This window comes from Cydia splendana, chromosome 6, assembly GCF_910591565.1.
Source record: "Cydia splendana chromosome 6, ilCydSple1.2, whole genome shotgun sequence".
NCBI classification, from domain to species: domain Eukaryota; kingdom Metazoa; phylum Arthropoda; class Insecta; order Lepidoptera; family Tortricidae; genus Cydia; species Cydia splendana.
The window spans coordinates 20,528,966-20,546,756 of record NC_085965.1 but is presented as its reverse complement, the minus strand read 5'-3'; the positions used below and the strand labels follow the sequence as shown (position 1 = coordinate 20,546,756).

At 40.9% G+C, this 17,791-nt stretch overlaps 4 protein-coding genes across 5 annotated transcripts in view; 2 read left to right on the top strand and 2 right to left on the bottom strand.

The window, feature by feature from the left end:
• The window catches only part of LOC134791716 (uncharacterized), a 498,190-nt gene that overhangs the window by 104,001 nt on the left and 376,398 nt on the right, over positions 1–17,791 (top strand). The window lies entirely within an intron of this gene.
• Positions 1–17,791, top strand: part of LOC134791766 (large ribosomal subunit protein eL22-like) — a 375,980-nt gene that overhangs the window by 55,461 nt on the left and 302,728 nt on the right. The window lies entirely within an intron of this gene.
• Positions 1–17,791, bottom strand: part of LOC134791773 (unconventional myosin-XV) — a 161,281-nt gene that overhangs the window by 87,891 nt on the left and 55,599 nt on the right. Inside the window, exon 2 of the mRNA XM_063762928.1 lies at positions 5,153–5,300. Within this exon, the coding sequence (XP_063618998.1) occupies positions 5,153–5,299 (147 nt within the window). The 5' untranslated portion in view covers position 5,300. The remainder of the gene's footprint in view (positions 1–5,152; positions 5,301–17,791) is intronic.
• LOC134791512 (uncharacterized) lies at positions 14,319–15,960 on the bottom strand. Of its 2 annotated transcripts, none has more exons than XM_063762557.1 (2): positions 15,817–15,883; positions 14,319–15,373 (listed from the first exon to the last, which is right to left on the bottom strand). In XM_063762557.1, the coding sequence occupies exons 1-2, from the start codon at positions 15,862–15,864 to the stop codon at positions 14,354–14,356; spliced, it is 1,068 nt and encodes a 355-aa protein (XP_063618627.1). In that variant the 5' UTR covers positions 15,865–15,883; the 3' UTR covers positions 14,319–14,353. The 2 variants fall into 2 exon arrangements, with proteins under 2 accessions (XP_063618627.1, XP_063618628.1); XM_063762558.1 differs by having other exon boundaries at positions 14,324–15,331; positions 15,817–15,960.

The following is a 17,791-nucleotide window of genomic DNA, read 5'->3' as shown; positions in this document are numbered from 1 at the left end:
GCATATTAGATTACGTTGCGTTGTCGTGGTCGAGTAGGCTTTAATAATGAGCCGGCCAGCATTACCGCGGTACAGTTAAGTGACCTTCGTACTATCGACGGCTAAGTTAATGATACAAATAAATGCATTAAATGATTCATTGCGATCGTAATGTTAACGATTTATGATGCCCCAGGTGATTCTAACTAGATTCTTGAATTTAGCTATGTTGATGACCTCGATTAGACAGGTCTTGTTTCTGGATATCATGCACATTACGGTAGATTCTGTAGAAAGACGCCGTCGAGCTGGCTAATAAAATAATCTAGGTATGCAAGTGGAATCTTTCTGCTAATAATTAAATTGTACTTTATGTAGATAGCTAATGATAAAGCTATTTTTTGCAGATGTAAGAAATTAAACTACTAAGCAAGGTGCAATGTAATTATTCTTATCATTCATAAACAGAGCAAACGACATACATTTAGATATGTAGTCCCTATATTATACATATTTAAGCAAATAGGGCCAAGTCAAGGCTGCCCTAGACAAAATAACTATTCACAGAAATTGCATTCGCACTGCAATCTGCAAGACGCACCTATTGTTTAACTAGAACAAGGCCATAAACAATGTAGTGTTAACAGTTTTGAATGTAGTGTTAATAAATCTAATTACATTTCGCACTAGTACATCCAGGCACAGATCCCTCAGCCCGCGCACCGCCGTGGGCCGCCGGCGATGCCGGCTCGGCGCGCTTGGCAGCCTGGCGCTTGCCGACCTTGGCATTGTTGGCATTTTCGCGCTCGGTGCCACCGGCGCGCTATGCCGGTTCAGCTGCCGGCGTGAGATACGCGGTAGCTGGCATGTTGAGTCGCAAGAGGTGCACGAGAGAGAGCCGCAGGATTCGGGAGAGCTGCGCGGCGTTGGAGCGAAGCGAACACGCATGGGCTAACGTTACAGGTCACTCGAAATCGTAAGATAGGTTCACTTTTCACATTCTTTAGTATTACTTGGTTGGGTTGCAGTATCCCATAAGTGCATGTACGGTAAACGTGAAAGACGCCGTATGAAATTATGACAGGGCCGAATAGGTACTCAAAAGGTTTGTAGGTTCGGTTTGCGTCATCCTATACACTACAATCTTGAACACATTTCACGGCACATTCTTTAGTTAGTCAATCCTTGGTAAGACTTCAATGCCCCCAAACACATAGGTCATGGCTAAACGCGCTATCTGGTAAAGCGGAACACTCTAAAATCGAAGGTTTGCGGTCTATTGTCGTCGAATTCTGCACATTTTTGAACACACACAGCACATTCTTAGTAAATGAAGTTCACAAGTGGCCCGTTTGGAGGCTGGTTACAGAACTGTTAGCTCGGAGGAGTAACGGGCCCGCCGTCGGACCAGTCGGGGGTAGCTCGGCGTTAGATGGACGTGGACTACCTATATGCGTTTACTACGTAAACCGGTGGCTTTCATCAACGGAATGTTGATTGTAGTTTTATTAGATCGTTGACTACCAGATTGGGATTGGGGCAATGTTGTCTTTAATCTATGAGGAGTAGTAGCTTACCTATTATAAATTGACTGGACGACGATGCGGTAGAGAAATGACGAGTACTTAAGATATAAAAAAAGCTATATTTACATTCAAATATCCACCTAAATTACCTACTTCACACAACAAATATTTAATTACCCAAACGGGTCTACCGCGATATAATTTCATTGTTTTTACCTTTAATTCCGACGTTTCAGCTGAGTTGCACCAGCTGTGGTCACGGGAAGACACAACAAGATCTTAGAGTTACCTACACTCTTTGTTTATCTTGGTATAGATAGATATTTTATGATAACTATCTACTTTTTCAAAAACAACTGTTCAAGTACAAGACTGCAGCGTCCGTAGTTTAGGTACTAGTGTCGAACATGTTTAAGCAATTCGGATTACGAAAAACTTGAACCTGCTGTGGTTGAACTCAACAGCTAAATGACCCTGGCGATTACCATCTAAACTCACATCGTTAATTATTAACAATGTGTCGACGCCTTTTCGAATCATCACTAACATTAATCAAATAACTGAGTGCCATCAAAATCTTAATGAATGTGTGTTAAAGATAAATCGAAACTTAAGATAAAGTCGAAGTATCTCTTGATAAAGCACTCAGCTGTAAATACTAAATGTCATAAAGTTTTAAATGCCTGCATCACAATTTTTTTGATTTACCTAGGTAAGTATATATTTAGTATCTAGGTAGAGTCCGTCTAAGTTCACGTTGCACCGACTTGATTAGAACAACAACAACAACACCTCGGCAAGTGTTGTTGAGGGAAACAAACGAACAAAGAGGACTTGAAGACGTTTTTTGTTCCTTTGTAGCCCTAAGCGATGCAGCGAACAACGGACGGACGGACGGAAAGGCACGCAGCTCAGAATACTAAGTGGCACCACAATGAATCATTAGAGTGTTTGTACAGGCGGACTCCATACCTACATATTTTGTAAGTCATCGACGTCATCGTTCTAATTAGCTCTTTCCTAGTGTACCGGGTATGGCACCTAATATTTATGGTTTGTCTTGTTGAACAGTGTGAATGGCAAACATTGATTGAAATACACATTATGTATTTGCAGATCAGTTTGTTCCCCGCACGCTGTGCGATGCGAGGCTGAAAAGATAGCATGTCTCGATTTTGTAGTATGTCCATCGTCTGCAATCATCAATACTATTGTATCTGTTTTTATACGCCGATTGCGATGCCGGTGTATTGTGGTTATTATTGGATAGCTCTTGTATCAGTAATATTAATGTGGTATCGGAGATTTAATGTATGTATTTGTTTCTTTATTAACCTTGTGAGGCCCTGCGTACAAAATTTATAGGTAAGTACATCTTGCGCTCTGAGGCTCAGAGCGCTGACTCGCTGAGCTGAGCTTAGCCGAGCCGAGGCTAAAGAAAGATTCTGATTTAAATATCGTTTTTATATCTTCTGTTTGTATTTATTATTGGTCTTTGAACCAGCACTTGACAGTCCTAGCAACCTATTTTTTTTTTCGACACCAAATCTCGCCAAAAGAACGATATATATATATATATATTTTTTTTTTTTTTTTGTTAGCCTGATTAAGTGTCCCACTGCTGGGCAAAGGCCTCCCCTCGCTCCCTCCACTCAACCCTGTCATTTGTAGTTTCCCGCCAATCCAGACAAAATACGTATATATATATATAGTATAGTATTTATATATTATATATATCGTTGTCTGAGTACCCACAACACAAGCCTTCTTGAGCTTACCGCGGCGTCTTAGTCAATTTGTGTTAAAATGTCCTATAATATTTATTTATTTTATTTATATATATATATATATATATAATACTAAGTTAGCAATAAAAATCTTGATACTTGACCTACCACCTATAATTTTCCTACTGTAGTCAAATAGCTGATTTAGTAACAAAGTGCCATCTACCTACAGACTGTCATATCATATTGTTCCCGCAAAAAATAAAAAAGGAACAATACGTTCGTACTTTTATCTGATGTGTCAATTGTAACGCATGCCGATAAAAAAGCGATTATCGCAGAGACGGTTGTCACTAACAATGAGCTAGATGAAAACACGTCTTGCTGGCATCTGTTCACTTGAATGTTGATTCGATGTGATATTTATATCTTTATATACTTAAAGGCAGCGGTCGGCAACCAGCGGCCCGCGAACCTCTCACTTGCGGCCCGCGAGGCTCCCTGGCTATTTAGTATGTAATATTGACAAACGACAATGTCTGATAGTCATAAATATTAACAAAGTGCGGCCCGTGACAACAAAAGGTTGCCGACCGCTGCTTAAAGGTATTTTGATGTTTAATAATTGCTAGTCATCTCTATCTTAAATCAGGCAAAGACTGATGTTTTCGTTTTGTCTTTTACTCAAATTCCGCATAAAGGTTGTATGTATTGTAGCATTTGTAGAGTCGCCCCGACCTTGCCGGCAGGTCATGCTGCGTTGGCAACGGCCGTCGGCCTCGCGAAAGGTACACGCTGTTTCGTAGATCAACGTTTATCTAACGTATCCGACTCGTGACCGATAAACTTACACTCACTACAATTTACTGTTAACACTTTTATTTACTCAATTTGTAAATAATCGATGATAGTTGCTGTACTTGGAATGGAAGTTACAGTAGGTATAGTTGGTCATTCGTGGCAACAGTCGTGCAGGCACCTAATAGGTATTACCTAGTCTTTTTTTAGGTTTTAGCGATTTCATATGAACACTACAGAATTCTAAAACTTTCCTCATATTTTAATATACTTTGGCATTCAATTCTCAAAATTTTAAATTGAAGAATGCTGTTTCTTTTACTAATGTTTTATACTCACCCATTAGTTTGATCCATTAAACGCACGTCTTGGCTTTCTCTAGTTCTCTATTTTATTTATTCAATAGTTAGCGACAATATTTATCTTTCTCATCGCCTACAGTTCGATCTAAGTACGATAAGTTGTGATTGAGACCAGCTAATGACAACACGTTTTATAAGCCGAAATCACGCAACGAACGTGCTTCGCCCTAACACATTTATATACACATAGATTTTACTACCTACCTCGTGCGATCAATAATGTTCCTTCTATTTATGGTGTATAAGGTATATTGTTGGATTTTTGATAACGTGGTGTCTGTTATACACTTGAACACGATTATGGAAATGTATTTTTTTAAATGTTCATTTCAGTTGTGTAAGAAAGGGTACCTTATATCAAGTGGTGGTTTCGCTCGGTGCATCTCCATCAAGGGCCCATTTCTCGAACGATATTAGTCTAATATTATTAGTGTGTCGCCATGGTAACCCATACGATTTGACAGTTTGTGGACCAATAATATTAGTCTAATACCGTTCGAGAAATGGGCCCCAGCTGGGGGGGGGGGGGGGGGGCTGAGGCCTCCGTACCTGTGAGTTGACGACCGCGCTGACGAGCAGCACGCGCGCCGCTCGGTGCACCTCCACCAGCTGGCCGGGGAGGGGTGCGGGGGCGCCGGGTGGCTGGAACCACCGTCCTACGTTACCTGTGAGTTGACGACCACCCTGACGAGCAGCACGCGCGCCGCTCGGTGCACCTCCACCAGCTGGCCGGGTGGCTGGAACCACCGTCCTACGTTACCTGTGAGTTGACGACCGCGCTGACGAGCAGCACGCGCGCCGCTCGGTGCACCTCCACCAGCTGGCCGGGGAGGGGCGCGGGGGCGCCGGGTGGCTGGAACCACACCGCTGCGCCCTCCGACCACTCGGTCCCCCCGGACCCCGCCATGCTGGAACAAACAACACAAACTGTTAATTTAAGATGTCTTCGGGATTCGGTGTAAATTGTATAAGTAATACAGATTGATTAATGATTGTACATATTTTCAATTAGCAATACAAGTTTGTGTGTTTGACTCGTGCCCCGCTTCGGGGTATTTTTTAAAATGTTTAGTCTACCCAAGGTACGGATTGTATTAAAACATTTAAAACCTAACTGTATATTATTATATATATATATATTCAGTAGTTTTTATATTCCTTGTTTTATTTTAGATATATTTAGGGTTGTTAGTTTTAATTTAGTTTTATTCATAGATGTATTTAGTTCATAAGTTATTTATTTGTTGCTCCTGTCTTAATATTCAAGAAATAAATACGTTATCTACAAAAAAAAAAAAAAAAAAAAAAAAAAAAAAAAAAAAAAAAAAAAAAAAAAACTGTATATAGGTTTAAAATAATTTTATACCGATAGGGATAGGTGTTGGTGATAACCAACATGATAAATTAAGCTCTAAGTAGCTACCGTAAGTAGGTAGGTGCTTGCATTGCGCTGACGTGACGGTGACGGATATACTTATTCGGTATTTTAATGGAAATATAGTATTACCTATCGATGTAAACAACTATAAAAGAGACGTGATTCAAAGTGGCGTGCTCGTATTTAAGAGCGCTATTACATTTCGGCGTTGAGCGAGTTTAGGTATTTTACGCGCTGCGGCAGGCCGTGCGAGCTCAGTACGCCGATCCCTTCTACCACACTCGCACTACAATGATGGATTAAACATTCTTGATCCTTCGCGAAGCATATTGAAATCAACCATAACAAAACTAACTGTACTTAACTTTTAAAGTTCTAAAACTGTTATTTGGTAAGTACGAAAATACTAAATGCAGTGCAAATGTACATAGGGGCTGTTCATAAATTACGTCATCTATTTTTGACGATTTTTGACCCCCCCCACCCCTCAAATCATCCAAAAATCAAGCTTCGGATGAATCTGTTTCCTCCTACGTCATGTTACCATCATCCGATGTCCAGACCCCCCCCCCCCCCCACTCCTCCCATTTGAAACGACGTAATTTATGAATAGCCCCATACTCGTACTTATGAAGGTATATTACTCGAATGAAATTATAGGTACCTACTCGCTTATTTACATGTTTCGTCATTGCATTTGGTACCTATAGGTTGTAAAGTTTGTATCAACGAGGGTTTAAAAACGAACTGGTACTGAGGATCTGATGATGATTAAGGTGGTCACGGATACCAATCAACCATGTAGTAACATGATTAGGCTCGTTTGATTCGTCTCAACAAGATCTTTGACACTGAAGATACACAGGGTCTGATGATGGAGCTGGAAGGTGGCCACGGGTACCAGTCTATCATGTAACTAAACAACTTCGTGTTTGGGCTCGTTTGATTCGTCTCAACAAGATCTTTGACACAAGACAGTACTCAGGGTCTGATGATGGAGCTGGAAGGTACCATTACCAATCAACCATGCAACTAAACAACATCGTGTTTAGGATCGTTTGATTCGTCTCAACAAGATCTTTGACACTAGGTGATACTCAGAGTCTGATGATGGAGCTGGAAGGTGGTCACCGGTACCAATCAACCATGCAACTAAACCACTTCGTGTTTAGGCTCGTTTTATTCGTTTCAACAAGATCTTTGACACAAGATAGTACTCAGGGTCTGATGTTGGAGCCGGAAGGTGGTCACCGGTACCAATCAACCATGCAACTAAACCATTTCGTGTTTAGGCACGTTTTATTCATCTCAACAAGATCTTTGACACAAGGTAGTACTCAGGGTCTGATGATGGAGCGCGAAGGTGGCGACGGGTACCTGTCAATCATCATCAGCTCCATCATCAGACCCTGAGTAGTATCTTGTCTCAAACAGCTTATTGCGAGGAATCAAACGAGCCCAAACACGAAGTGGTTCAGTTACATGGTAGACTGGTACCCGTGGCCACAGTCCAGCTCCATCATCAGACCCTGAGTACTAACTTGTGTCAAAGATCTTGTTGCGACGAATCGAACGAAGCCAAACACGAAGTGGTTTAGTTGCATGGTTGATTGGTACCGGTCACCACCTTCCGGATCCATCATCAGACCCTCAGTACTACCTTGTGTCAAAGATCTTGTTGCGACAAATCAAACGAGCCCAAACACGAAGTGGTTCAGTTACATGGTAGACTGTTACCCGTGGCCACCTTCCAGCTCCATCATCAGATCCTGAGTACTATCTTGTGTCTAAGGTCTTGTTGAGACGAATCAAACGAGCCTAAACACGAAGTGGTGTAGTTGCATGGTTGATTGGTACCGGTGACCACCTTCCGGCTCCAACATCAGACCCTGAGTACTATCTTGTGTCAAAGATCTTATAGAAACGAATAAAACGAGCCTAAACACGAAGTGGTTTAGTGGCATGGTTGATTGGTACCGGTGACCACCTGCCGGCTCCATCATCAGACCCTGAGTACTATCTTGTGTCAAAGATCTTGTTGAGACGAATCAAACGAGCCTAAACACGAAGTGGTTTAGTTGCATGGTTGATTGGTACCGGTGACCACCTTCCGGCTCCATCATCAGACCCTGAGTATTATCTTGTGCCAAAGATCTTGTTGAGACGAATCAAACGAGCCCAAACACGAAGTGGTTTAGTAGCATTGTTGATTGGTACTGGTGACCACCTTCCGGCTCCATCATCAGACCCTGAGTACTATCTTAAGTCAAAGATCTTGTTGAGCCGAATCAAACGAGCCCAAACACGAAGTGGTTTAGTTGCATGGTTGATGTGACCACCTTCCGGCTCCATCATCAGACCCTGAGTACTCTCTTGTGTCAAAGATCTTGTTGAGATGAATAAAACGAGCCTAAACACGAAGTGGTTTAGTTGCATGGTTGATTGGTACCGGTGACCACCTTCCGGCTCCATCATCAGACCCTGAGTACTATCTTGAGTCAAATAAATACATATAGAATGTCAGGTCGTTTCAAATATTTTTAATCCTGTCCGGTAGTTTATTAAACTGTACCATTATAAATTATAATACTATAAAAACAGTGCTAGGATCAAAGTCTCTCGTTGCGGTTTACACGCACACAGTATAGCGTTTTACACGGCGCCCGCCGCACACAATGATAAAAAACCTCGTCGTCGCCGTTGAAAATGTGCGGAGTCGACCGACACACGTCCTGCCTCTACAAGCTCTGCCGCGGCACTGAGCTGGCGCAGCGCGCGTCATCGGTAATATAGAGTAGTTTTCAAAAAATTGCCAAAAAATTATAGTAGAATTTCATAAACACTAATGTATACCAACAGTATAAGCAAACGTTGCAGATTGCTTGAGTATGAAAATGACTTCGATATTGAGTAGATTTTCGTAGGAATTGACACTTGTTTCGGAGAGAAAATCGAGTTCGTTTTACTTTGATTTTCTCTTTCTCAAAGGTATGTAGGAAAAATATAGTTTGATATGCCTAAAGTACAGGGTATTAGTAATACAAAATAGCCAGGTTTAGCAGAGTAAAATTCTCAACATTTCCAAATAAGAGCTCGCCATTCAGTGCTTCACGGGGTTTTTCGGAAACGACCATCAGAAAAAAAATCATTACTAATTTAATAAGTCCTTTTTCTAATATTTACAACGATATTTATAAAGATAAGAAGACGCTTTTACTGGAACAAGTACTCATTGTTTCTAATAATGAGCGCAAAGTCCTGAATTTCGTCGACTAGTATCATCAATTTTGCATTATTTCGACTTTTCTTGTAAGAGCGCTCTTAAATGGAACCCAGCAAGCGGTCGCCGCCTGCCGAGTGGCTTGGATGTCACATTATAAAAACTTTTTACAAAAAAAATGAAACCGACTTCAAAAAGGATGAAATAAAATATTATCCTTTTTTATGTCTATGCGTTACCAACTAATATGTTTGAAGTCGGTGCCAAGCTAAATTTTGAAGCATACCATGACTTTGGTGCGATTCGATAAGGATTTACCTACGTTGGATTGCCTTACACGACGACAATGAACGTACTTTCTGTAGGTACAGTCGACGTTAAAAATATGTTTACACTTTTCGCCTTATTACAAAGGAGTAAGGTGCAAAAGTGTAAATATATCATTGACGTCGACTGGACCTAAGAACACACCTCAGAACACACGATCTAACCTTCTTCGCGCAGTCCGTACCATGTTTGTCGGCACATTAGTGTAAATATAAATGCATTTTTTTGCCGTCGTATTTTTTAAAGAGCATTTCTTACTAATGCTCGAACAGTCTATAGCAGCGGTCGGCAACCTTTTAGCAGCCAAGGGCCACATAGTAGTTAACGAAGTTATCGTGGGCCGCACTTTGGTATTATTTGTGACTTTAGTAGACATTGTCGTTTGTCAATATTACATACAAAATAACCAGGAGGCTCGCGGGCCGCAAGCGAGAGGTTCGCGGGCCGCTTGTTGCCGACCGCTGGTCTATAGTACTCTGGTGTGGGATTGGGACTGAGTTATTTCCCGTCCCTTATCCAGAGGACTAAATTTCAAAATATAAAACAATTCAACGCAACGCATAGACATAAAAAAGGATAATATTTTATTTTATCCTTTTTGAAGTCGGTTTCATTTTATTTGTAAAAAGTTTTTATTTTACCATTTTTAGTTTTAACGCATTGTTAAGAGCGCGACGCATGAATGAAAAACAAGATCATGTTTAACACTAAATTCGTGTACCTATTACTTTAGTAAATATGTAATCAGGAATTTTCTCGAGTCGTCTGGGAAATTCTGTCTGGGGAAGCCCTCACAGCACATCAACCCCTGATCCAGGAACCCCTCGATCCTGAACCAGCAACCCTTCAACCGCCATTCCCCGACCCCTTAATCCCTGACCCCTTAACTCCTTATCCTAACCCCCGATCAGTAGCCTTACCAGCTTACCACGAGTTTGACATTGATATATTCGCTAGCATGTGTGTAACTTACTTCCTATGCCTCTCGCTCGTACTAACCTTAGTGTGAGCGAGATGCATAAAAAGTTACATTTAGATGCATAAGACGTTAGCGGATATGTCAATGTCAAACTCGTGGTAAGGCTACAGTTGCAGTACATCAAAATGGTGGTTTTCGGAAGCAAATGCTCGAGTTACTTTGGAAAACCCCGAAATCACTTAACACGTGCCTTTAAAAATTGAGGAGTTCCCTCAATTCCTCATGAATTCCATCATCAGACCAGAACCAAAAATAATACGGAAACATCTTGGAGGTAATTTCTTCCAAACAAAAAAAGAATTACTCAAATCGGATCACAGGTGCCGGAGTAATCGCTGAACATACTTACATTTAAAGAAATCATCATCATTATCATCAAAATAAACATCATCATCAGGTCTACTTCATCAAATTGGTGGTTTTCGGGAGAAAATGCTCGAGTTGCTTAAGAAAACGCCCAAAACACCATGCATGTGCCTTTAAAAATTGAGGAGTTCCCTCAATTCCTCATGGATCCCATCATCAGAACAGAACCAAATTAAAATGGGACCAACTCGGACGTAGCTCCTTTCAAACAAAAAAAGAATTACTCAAATCGGACTACGGATGTCGGAGTAATCGGTGAACGTACATAGAAAAAAAAAAATACCACAACCGCATACAGAACCTCCTCCTTCTATGAAATTGAAGTCGGTTAAAAATGATAATTTAAGTCTGGGTTATGATTATGAATAACGTAATGAGATACCTAATAATTGCAATTACTTTTTTTCTTGCGAACCAGTTACCTATTTGTCGTTTGTTTATCTGAGGTATTTTACTATAAAGTTGCATTTATAAGGAAACAAGCTGACCCGGTGAACTTCGTTTCACCTAGGTACATGTATGCATTTGTTTTTTTTTTTTGCACGTTAAATACGGATTATACAATCATTGTATTACAGGCATTATATCAACAAATACGTATACGTACCTACATTTTTCGGTTAGTATCTGTTGTATCGGTTCACTATTATATGACTTGTACGAAACAGGCAACATTATACTAAAATATGTCAATGTTTTGCATTCAAATAAGCTTGTGGAATATAACGCGAAGTTTTCAAATTATCATTACACACATCTTTGATTCCAAAATAATCATCATTTTCGAATTCTGCACTCCCTGAAACCTATAAAACGACACCTATGACGACTTTCATGACAAAGTGCACGGCAGACATCTTGGATTCCAAAATAGTCATTATTTTCGAAACCGGTACTCCCTAAAACCTATAAAACGACACCCGTGACTTTTATGACAAAGTGCACGGCAGACATCTAGATTCCAAAATAGTCATTATTTTCGAAACCGGCACTCCCTAAAACCTACAAAACGACACCCATGATGACTTTTATGACAAAGTGCACGGCAGACATCTTGGATTCCAAAACAGTCATCATTTTCGAATTCTGCACTCCGTAAAACCTATAAAACGACATCCATGACGACTTTTATGTCAAAGTGCACGGCAGAGATCTTGGATTCCAAAAGAGTCATTATTTTCGAAACCGGCACTCCCTAAAACCTATAAAACTACACCCATGACGACTTTTATGACAAAGTGCACGGCAGACATCTCGGATTCCAAAATAGTCATAATTTTCGAAACCGGCACTCCCTAAAACCTATAAAACGACACCCATGATGACTTTTATGACAAAGTGCACGGCAGACATCTTGGATTCCAAAACAGTCATCATTTACAAAACCGGCACTACCTAAAACCTATAAAATGACATCCATGACCCATAACCCTGATGAGTTTCCTATAAGCAAGACCTACTCTGCGAGAAGGAAACCTGCACTGTCGGTACCCACGCATAGACTCCAGAAGTCAGGGAAGTCCTTAAATGTAGTAGGTGCCAAAATCTATAATAAATTACCTGAGGTAATAAAAATTGAGTACCTACTGAACGACGCTTCACACGTGAACTCAAAACGTTTTGCACAACAAAAGCATACTACTCGGTGAAAGAATTTTTGGATGAATGACTAAATATGTCGAAAGTCGTAACCATGAAATGAATATGTATAGGTATAATTATAACTTTCATGACATTTCATGTGTATAATTCAATTCAATGAAATTGTGTTTAAATTATGTTCAGTATAATTAATTAATCATTATATTTAAACAAATTAACTTGCATTGAAGCGTATTGACTTGTATATAAATGTAAATTTCATTTAATATTATAATAATGTTTGTTCCCCTAATTGTAAATAATTTATGAATATGACGATGTACAATTAATACAAATAAAATATAATCTATTCTATTCTATTCATGATGACTTTTATGTCAAAGTGCACGACAGACATCTTGGATTCCAAAACAGTCATCATTTTCGAATTCTGCACTCCGTAAAACCTATAAAACGACATCCATGACGACTTTTATGTCAAAGTGCACGGCAGACATCTCGGATTACAAAACAGTCATCATTTTCGAAACCGGCACTCCCTAAAACCTATAAAACGACACCCATGATGACTTTTATATCAAACTGCACGTCAGACATATTTGGATTCCAAAACAGTCATCATTTTCGAATTCTGCACTCCCTAAAACCTATAAAACGACATCCATGACGACTTTTATGATCAAGTGCACGGTAGACATCTCGGATTCCAAAATAGTCATTATTTTCGAAACCGGCACTCCCTAAAACCTATAAAACGACATCCATGACGACTTTTATGATCAAGTGCACGGTAGACATCTCGGATTCCAAAATAGTCATTATTTTCGAAACCGGCACTCCCTAAAACCTATAAAACGACACCCATGATGACTTTTATGACAAAGTGCACGGCAGACATCTTGGATTCCAAAACAGTCATCATTTACAAAACCGGCACTCCCTGAAACCTATATAACGACATCCATGACGACTTTTATGACAAAGTGCACGGTCGACATCTTGGATTCTAAAACAGTTAACATTTTCGAAACCGGCATCCCTAAAACCTATAAAACGACACCCATGATGACTTTTATGACAAAGCGTTTGGCTGCCATCTTTTTTTTTACGTACAAAAATGACCCCCTGTCAACTTTCAATCGAGATTTAATCGAAAATTTAGTCGATTAATATTCAGATTAATTCAATTTCAATCGTATGTTAGGTCGACTAAATTAATCGCGAATAATTTAATCGACGATTAAATTTGACGATTTACTTTTTTATTCGATTAATTAGTCGAATAAAAAGTTATTCGATTAATACTCATCTGTGGTCAAGTCTGTCGTTTCGATTCATATGACATTTCCGTAATTTGATGAAAATCGACTAAAAAGAAACCAAATGACAATAAAATGAAATTCGATGTGAAAAAAAGGTTATTTAATAATACAAACAAATAATACAAAGTTGCAAAAATCGGCATTAAAATCGATTAGACTAATTCGTTTATAATCGCTACATTTGACAAACGTGATGTAACCTTATGGTTAGCCTCATCACTATAGTGCATGCACAAATATAAATATGTCAATCCGTTGTCATTACTGTCACTATTTTACAATATTAAAATCTCAAATACGGCGTAATCTTAATATTGTGGATATATCTTGTCGGTTCGAAACCCTTTTTTAAATACGTTCTTTAATTTGAGGCGAGAGTTTACCGTATCGACGGGATGAACATCAAATGTTTGACAGGTAAGATACATAGGAACATTTTGTATGGGAATGATTTTTCTTTCATTATTTTGTTTTCGTCAATTTTTTCAATGGTTTTAACAGTTATTCTGCTATTCTGTGCCGAGACTAATCCAACAAATCAAAAACCATGAAAATCGGTCCAGCCGTTCTCGGGTTATGGGTACTGGAACAAACACGACTTTGTTATATATATATAGAAGATAGAAGATAAACAACTGCATTTTTTAATTACATAAAAAAGTTTTATTTCGAGTAAAATATTTCTTTTTTGTACAAATCAGTACTTAAACTATAACTTAACACTAAATATGGCTTCTACTTAGAAAAATCTTCCGCCATCGGGAGAGTTATAAGTAGATCGGGGAACCGTAGCCATACTGACACGGGCACGGGTCGTACGCCGGGAGACACCCGCAGCCGTACTGCGGTGTGCCGTCCGGTACGATGCACACCGGCGGCGGCGTCGGCGGCTGGAAGCAGATCGGCGCCGGTGGAGGCGGCTGCACGCAGATCGGTGCGGGCTGCGGCGGCTGGAAGCAGAACGGCGGCGGGGGCGGCACTTGGAAGCAGATAGGCTCCGGCGCGGGCGGCTGCACCGTCACAGGCGGCAACGGCGGCGGCTGCACGGTCACTGGTGGGAGCGGGGGCAAGTTCACGCACATCGGCGGTAGCGCCGGCGGCTGGATGGACACGGGCTCGGGAGGCGGCAGCTGCACGCACATGCCCGGCAGCGGCGGCGGCTGGACCGTCACCGGCGGCGGGCACGGCGGCTGAACGGGCACCGGCGGCAGCGGCGGGGGCTGCACCATCACGGGCGGGATCGCCGGCGGCTGGATCATGATCGGGGGCGGCGCCGGCAGCTCAATCATGATCGGCGGTGGCAAAGGAATCTCCACCATCATAGGTGGCAGCGGCGGCGGGTCGATATACATCAGCGGCGGCTGCGGTGGGTTCACGGTCACCGGCGGCAGCGGGGTCGGGTTCAGGAAGAGCGGAGGCGGGCAAGGAGGGGTTACTGTGAATGGGGGCGGAGGAGGAGGAGTGAAGGTTAGAGGAGGCAGAGGCGGAGGAGTGACAGTTATCGGAGGAAGACACGGCATCTCGATGGTGATTGGAGGAGGCGCTGGCGGGTTAATGCACATTGGTGGTGGCGGAGGAGTGGAAATAAAGATCGGGGCTGGTGCGGGAGGTTGGTACGTGCATGGTGGAGGAGCGCACGGGCATGGCGGAGGGGCGCAGCCGCAGGGGGCGTAAGCGGGAGGGGCGAGGGCCGCAGGAGCGAAGGCAGGAGCGCAGCCGCACGAGTAGTACTGCGCGACTGACAGCTGGGGAGCAAACGTCGGCACTTGAGCAGGCAGAAGAGAATTCTACTTGCTCAAGACATTAAAGCAGCTTTTGGCTACGCAGCAAGGAAGAACTTAGCAAGCAGAAAATATGACTGAATTTTAGAGTTCCTTCGGGACCACCGCGACACACATCTACATTCGAAAATCATCTATTTGCTTGTAAATATACCGCGCTTGCCCTTCAGAGATAAGTATATAGCATTATGATGAGACGAAACTTCGAATTTCTATATTCGGAGTAGGCGCTCTTGTTACTGAATGGTACCAAAGTGGGTTACTACTGGCAAAATGTATTTAGAAACTGAAGAAAATGGTAAATGTTGATGTTTTAAGCAAAACTTTATCATACACAAACAAAAGGATAAGTTTACATTGCAAATTGACATGTGAATATAAACACTGTAGTGACATGGGACTTAGTAGCCCTTGTGTTCTATTTTTTAAATTAGAACGCAAATGCTTACCTGAAGTAGCCCTGCCAGTAGCAGATTCAGAAGAACTGTTGGAGCCATCTTGGCCGATGACCGACTTGCCTTACCCCGTGCCCTGGCCTCATTATATACAGCCGTATTTCCCCAGACTAGGTCGCAACTATATGCAATGTGTGAAAAGTTATCGTATCACCCATATTTACTAATAATCAGTTACTAAAGGCAGTGGAATGGCTAGATAAGCCACGTCTAAGGGTGTGATAATGATTATGTAATGGTGGCAGTATGCTAAAAAACATGCCAGAAATAGGTCGTTCCCTGGTTTAGATTGACGTCTGTTCTATTTTTGTAAGTGGGTTATTAAATGTCCACTAGATTTTCCAAGTAGATTCTTTAGGACTCTGATAGGTGCTATCAATTTTATAAGTAATTTGCAGTCATTATCATACTAGTCGTCCTATGTACAAATGAACATGGACGCAATAAAGATATGAATTATGAATTATTTTTACTTAATGTATAATTTATTTGGCACTTGCTCCGTCCTGTCTAGGTATCTAGGATATACATAACATGTTTTTACCCGATCCTGAATACCGAAAGGATTATGATTTTAGCAGTAAATTTATACACGTCTGTGTGTGGGTGGGTACGATATGTGTCGTGTATTCCACCCTAGCATCAAAACTACCGATTTTGGTGAGTGAGGTAATTACACTAATTACCACATACATTCTTATTGATTACCACATATTTAATCAACTTTGAAAAGAGAGGGCTTTGTTACAAAAAAATCCTAGTCAGGCCAGGGTATTCCAAACATTTTGCATGTTCAACAATTACCTACATTCACTGTAATTTAATGTTCATGTACAGAATGCGAAAATGTAATAATTCATTGTTGACATTTGAAGAAGACAATAGAGGTTCGCATTCATTATTTAAATCTTATTAATACGTAATATAAAGATGATTACCAGTTACTTTATAACAAAGTGATGCAACATGTTATTACCTACCTTTAAAACTACTGAACTCGGCATATTTTCATTACACGTTAGGAATATTACAAAGATGAAAAAAAGAAAGAAAAAGAAGTGAAGATTTGTAATCATTATGCTTGGACATTCCAGCATATTGAACTTCCGCGACTATACGATTGAAGTGAGTTTCTTAAGAAAAGTAGAAATAGAAAGTGAAAACTCGCGAGTGAACTTTGAGTGAGCAACCAGTTTTCTCTACAATCGGAACTTTTTAAAAACTGTAGCCACAGTAAAATTTCATTATGGCAATTAGCTTAATTGTCATGTACAAATATGTCGTTCTGTCTCGCTAGGAACCCGTCAAAAGTAAGATCGTCATAACTTCACACCTGCCATGTCCGAATGTCGTTTCACTTTTCTCTTTCCGCGATTATGCGTCGTTGATATTTGTGTGTTGAGTCCGATGATTATCTCTACTTGCATTCTTGGCCGTTTCTACCGGGTCTTTAGTCGACAAGCACAATATGATATAAATGTTGTGTTAATTATGTTGCCTTTCTTTTACATTGTTAATATAATATACGTACGCGACGCTACTGTTTCTGAAAGATAGTTAAGAAACTTCTTTTTTATTAGGGTTCCGTACCCAAAGGGTAAAACGGGACCCTATTACTAAGACTTCGCTGTCCGTCCGTCCGTCCGTCCGTCCGTCCGTCCGTCCATCCGTCCATCCGTCCGTCCGTCCGTCTGTCACCAGGCTGTATCTCACGAACCGTGATAGCTAGACAGTTGAAATTTTCACAGATGATGTATTTCTGTTGCCGCTATAACAACAAATACTAAAAACAGAATAAAATAAAGATTTAAATGGGGCTCCCATACAACAAACGTGATTTTTGACCAAAGTTAAGCAACGTCGGGAGTGGTCAGTATTTGGATGGGTGACCGTTTTTTTTTTTGCTTTTTTTTTGTTTTTTTTTTTGCATTATGGTACGGAACCCTTCGTGCGCGAGTCCGACTCGCAC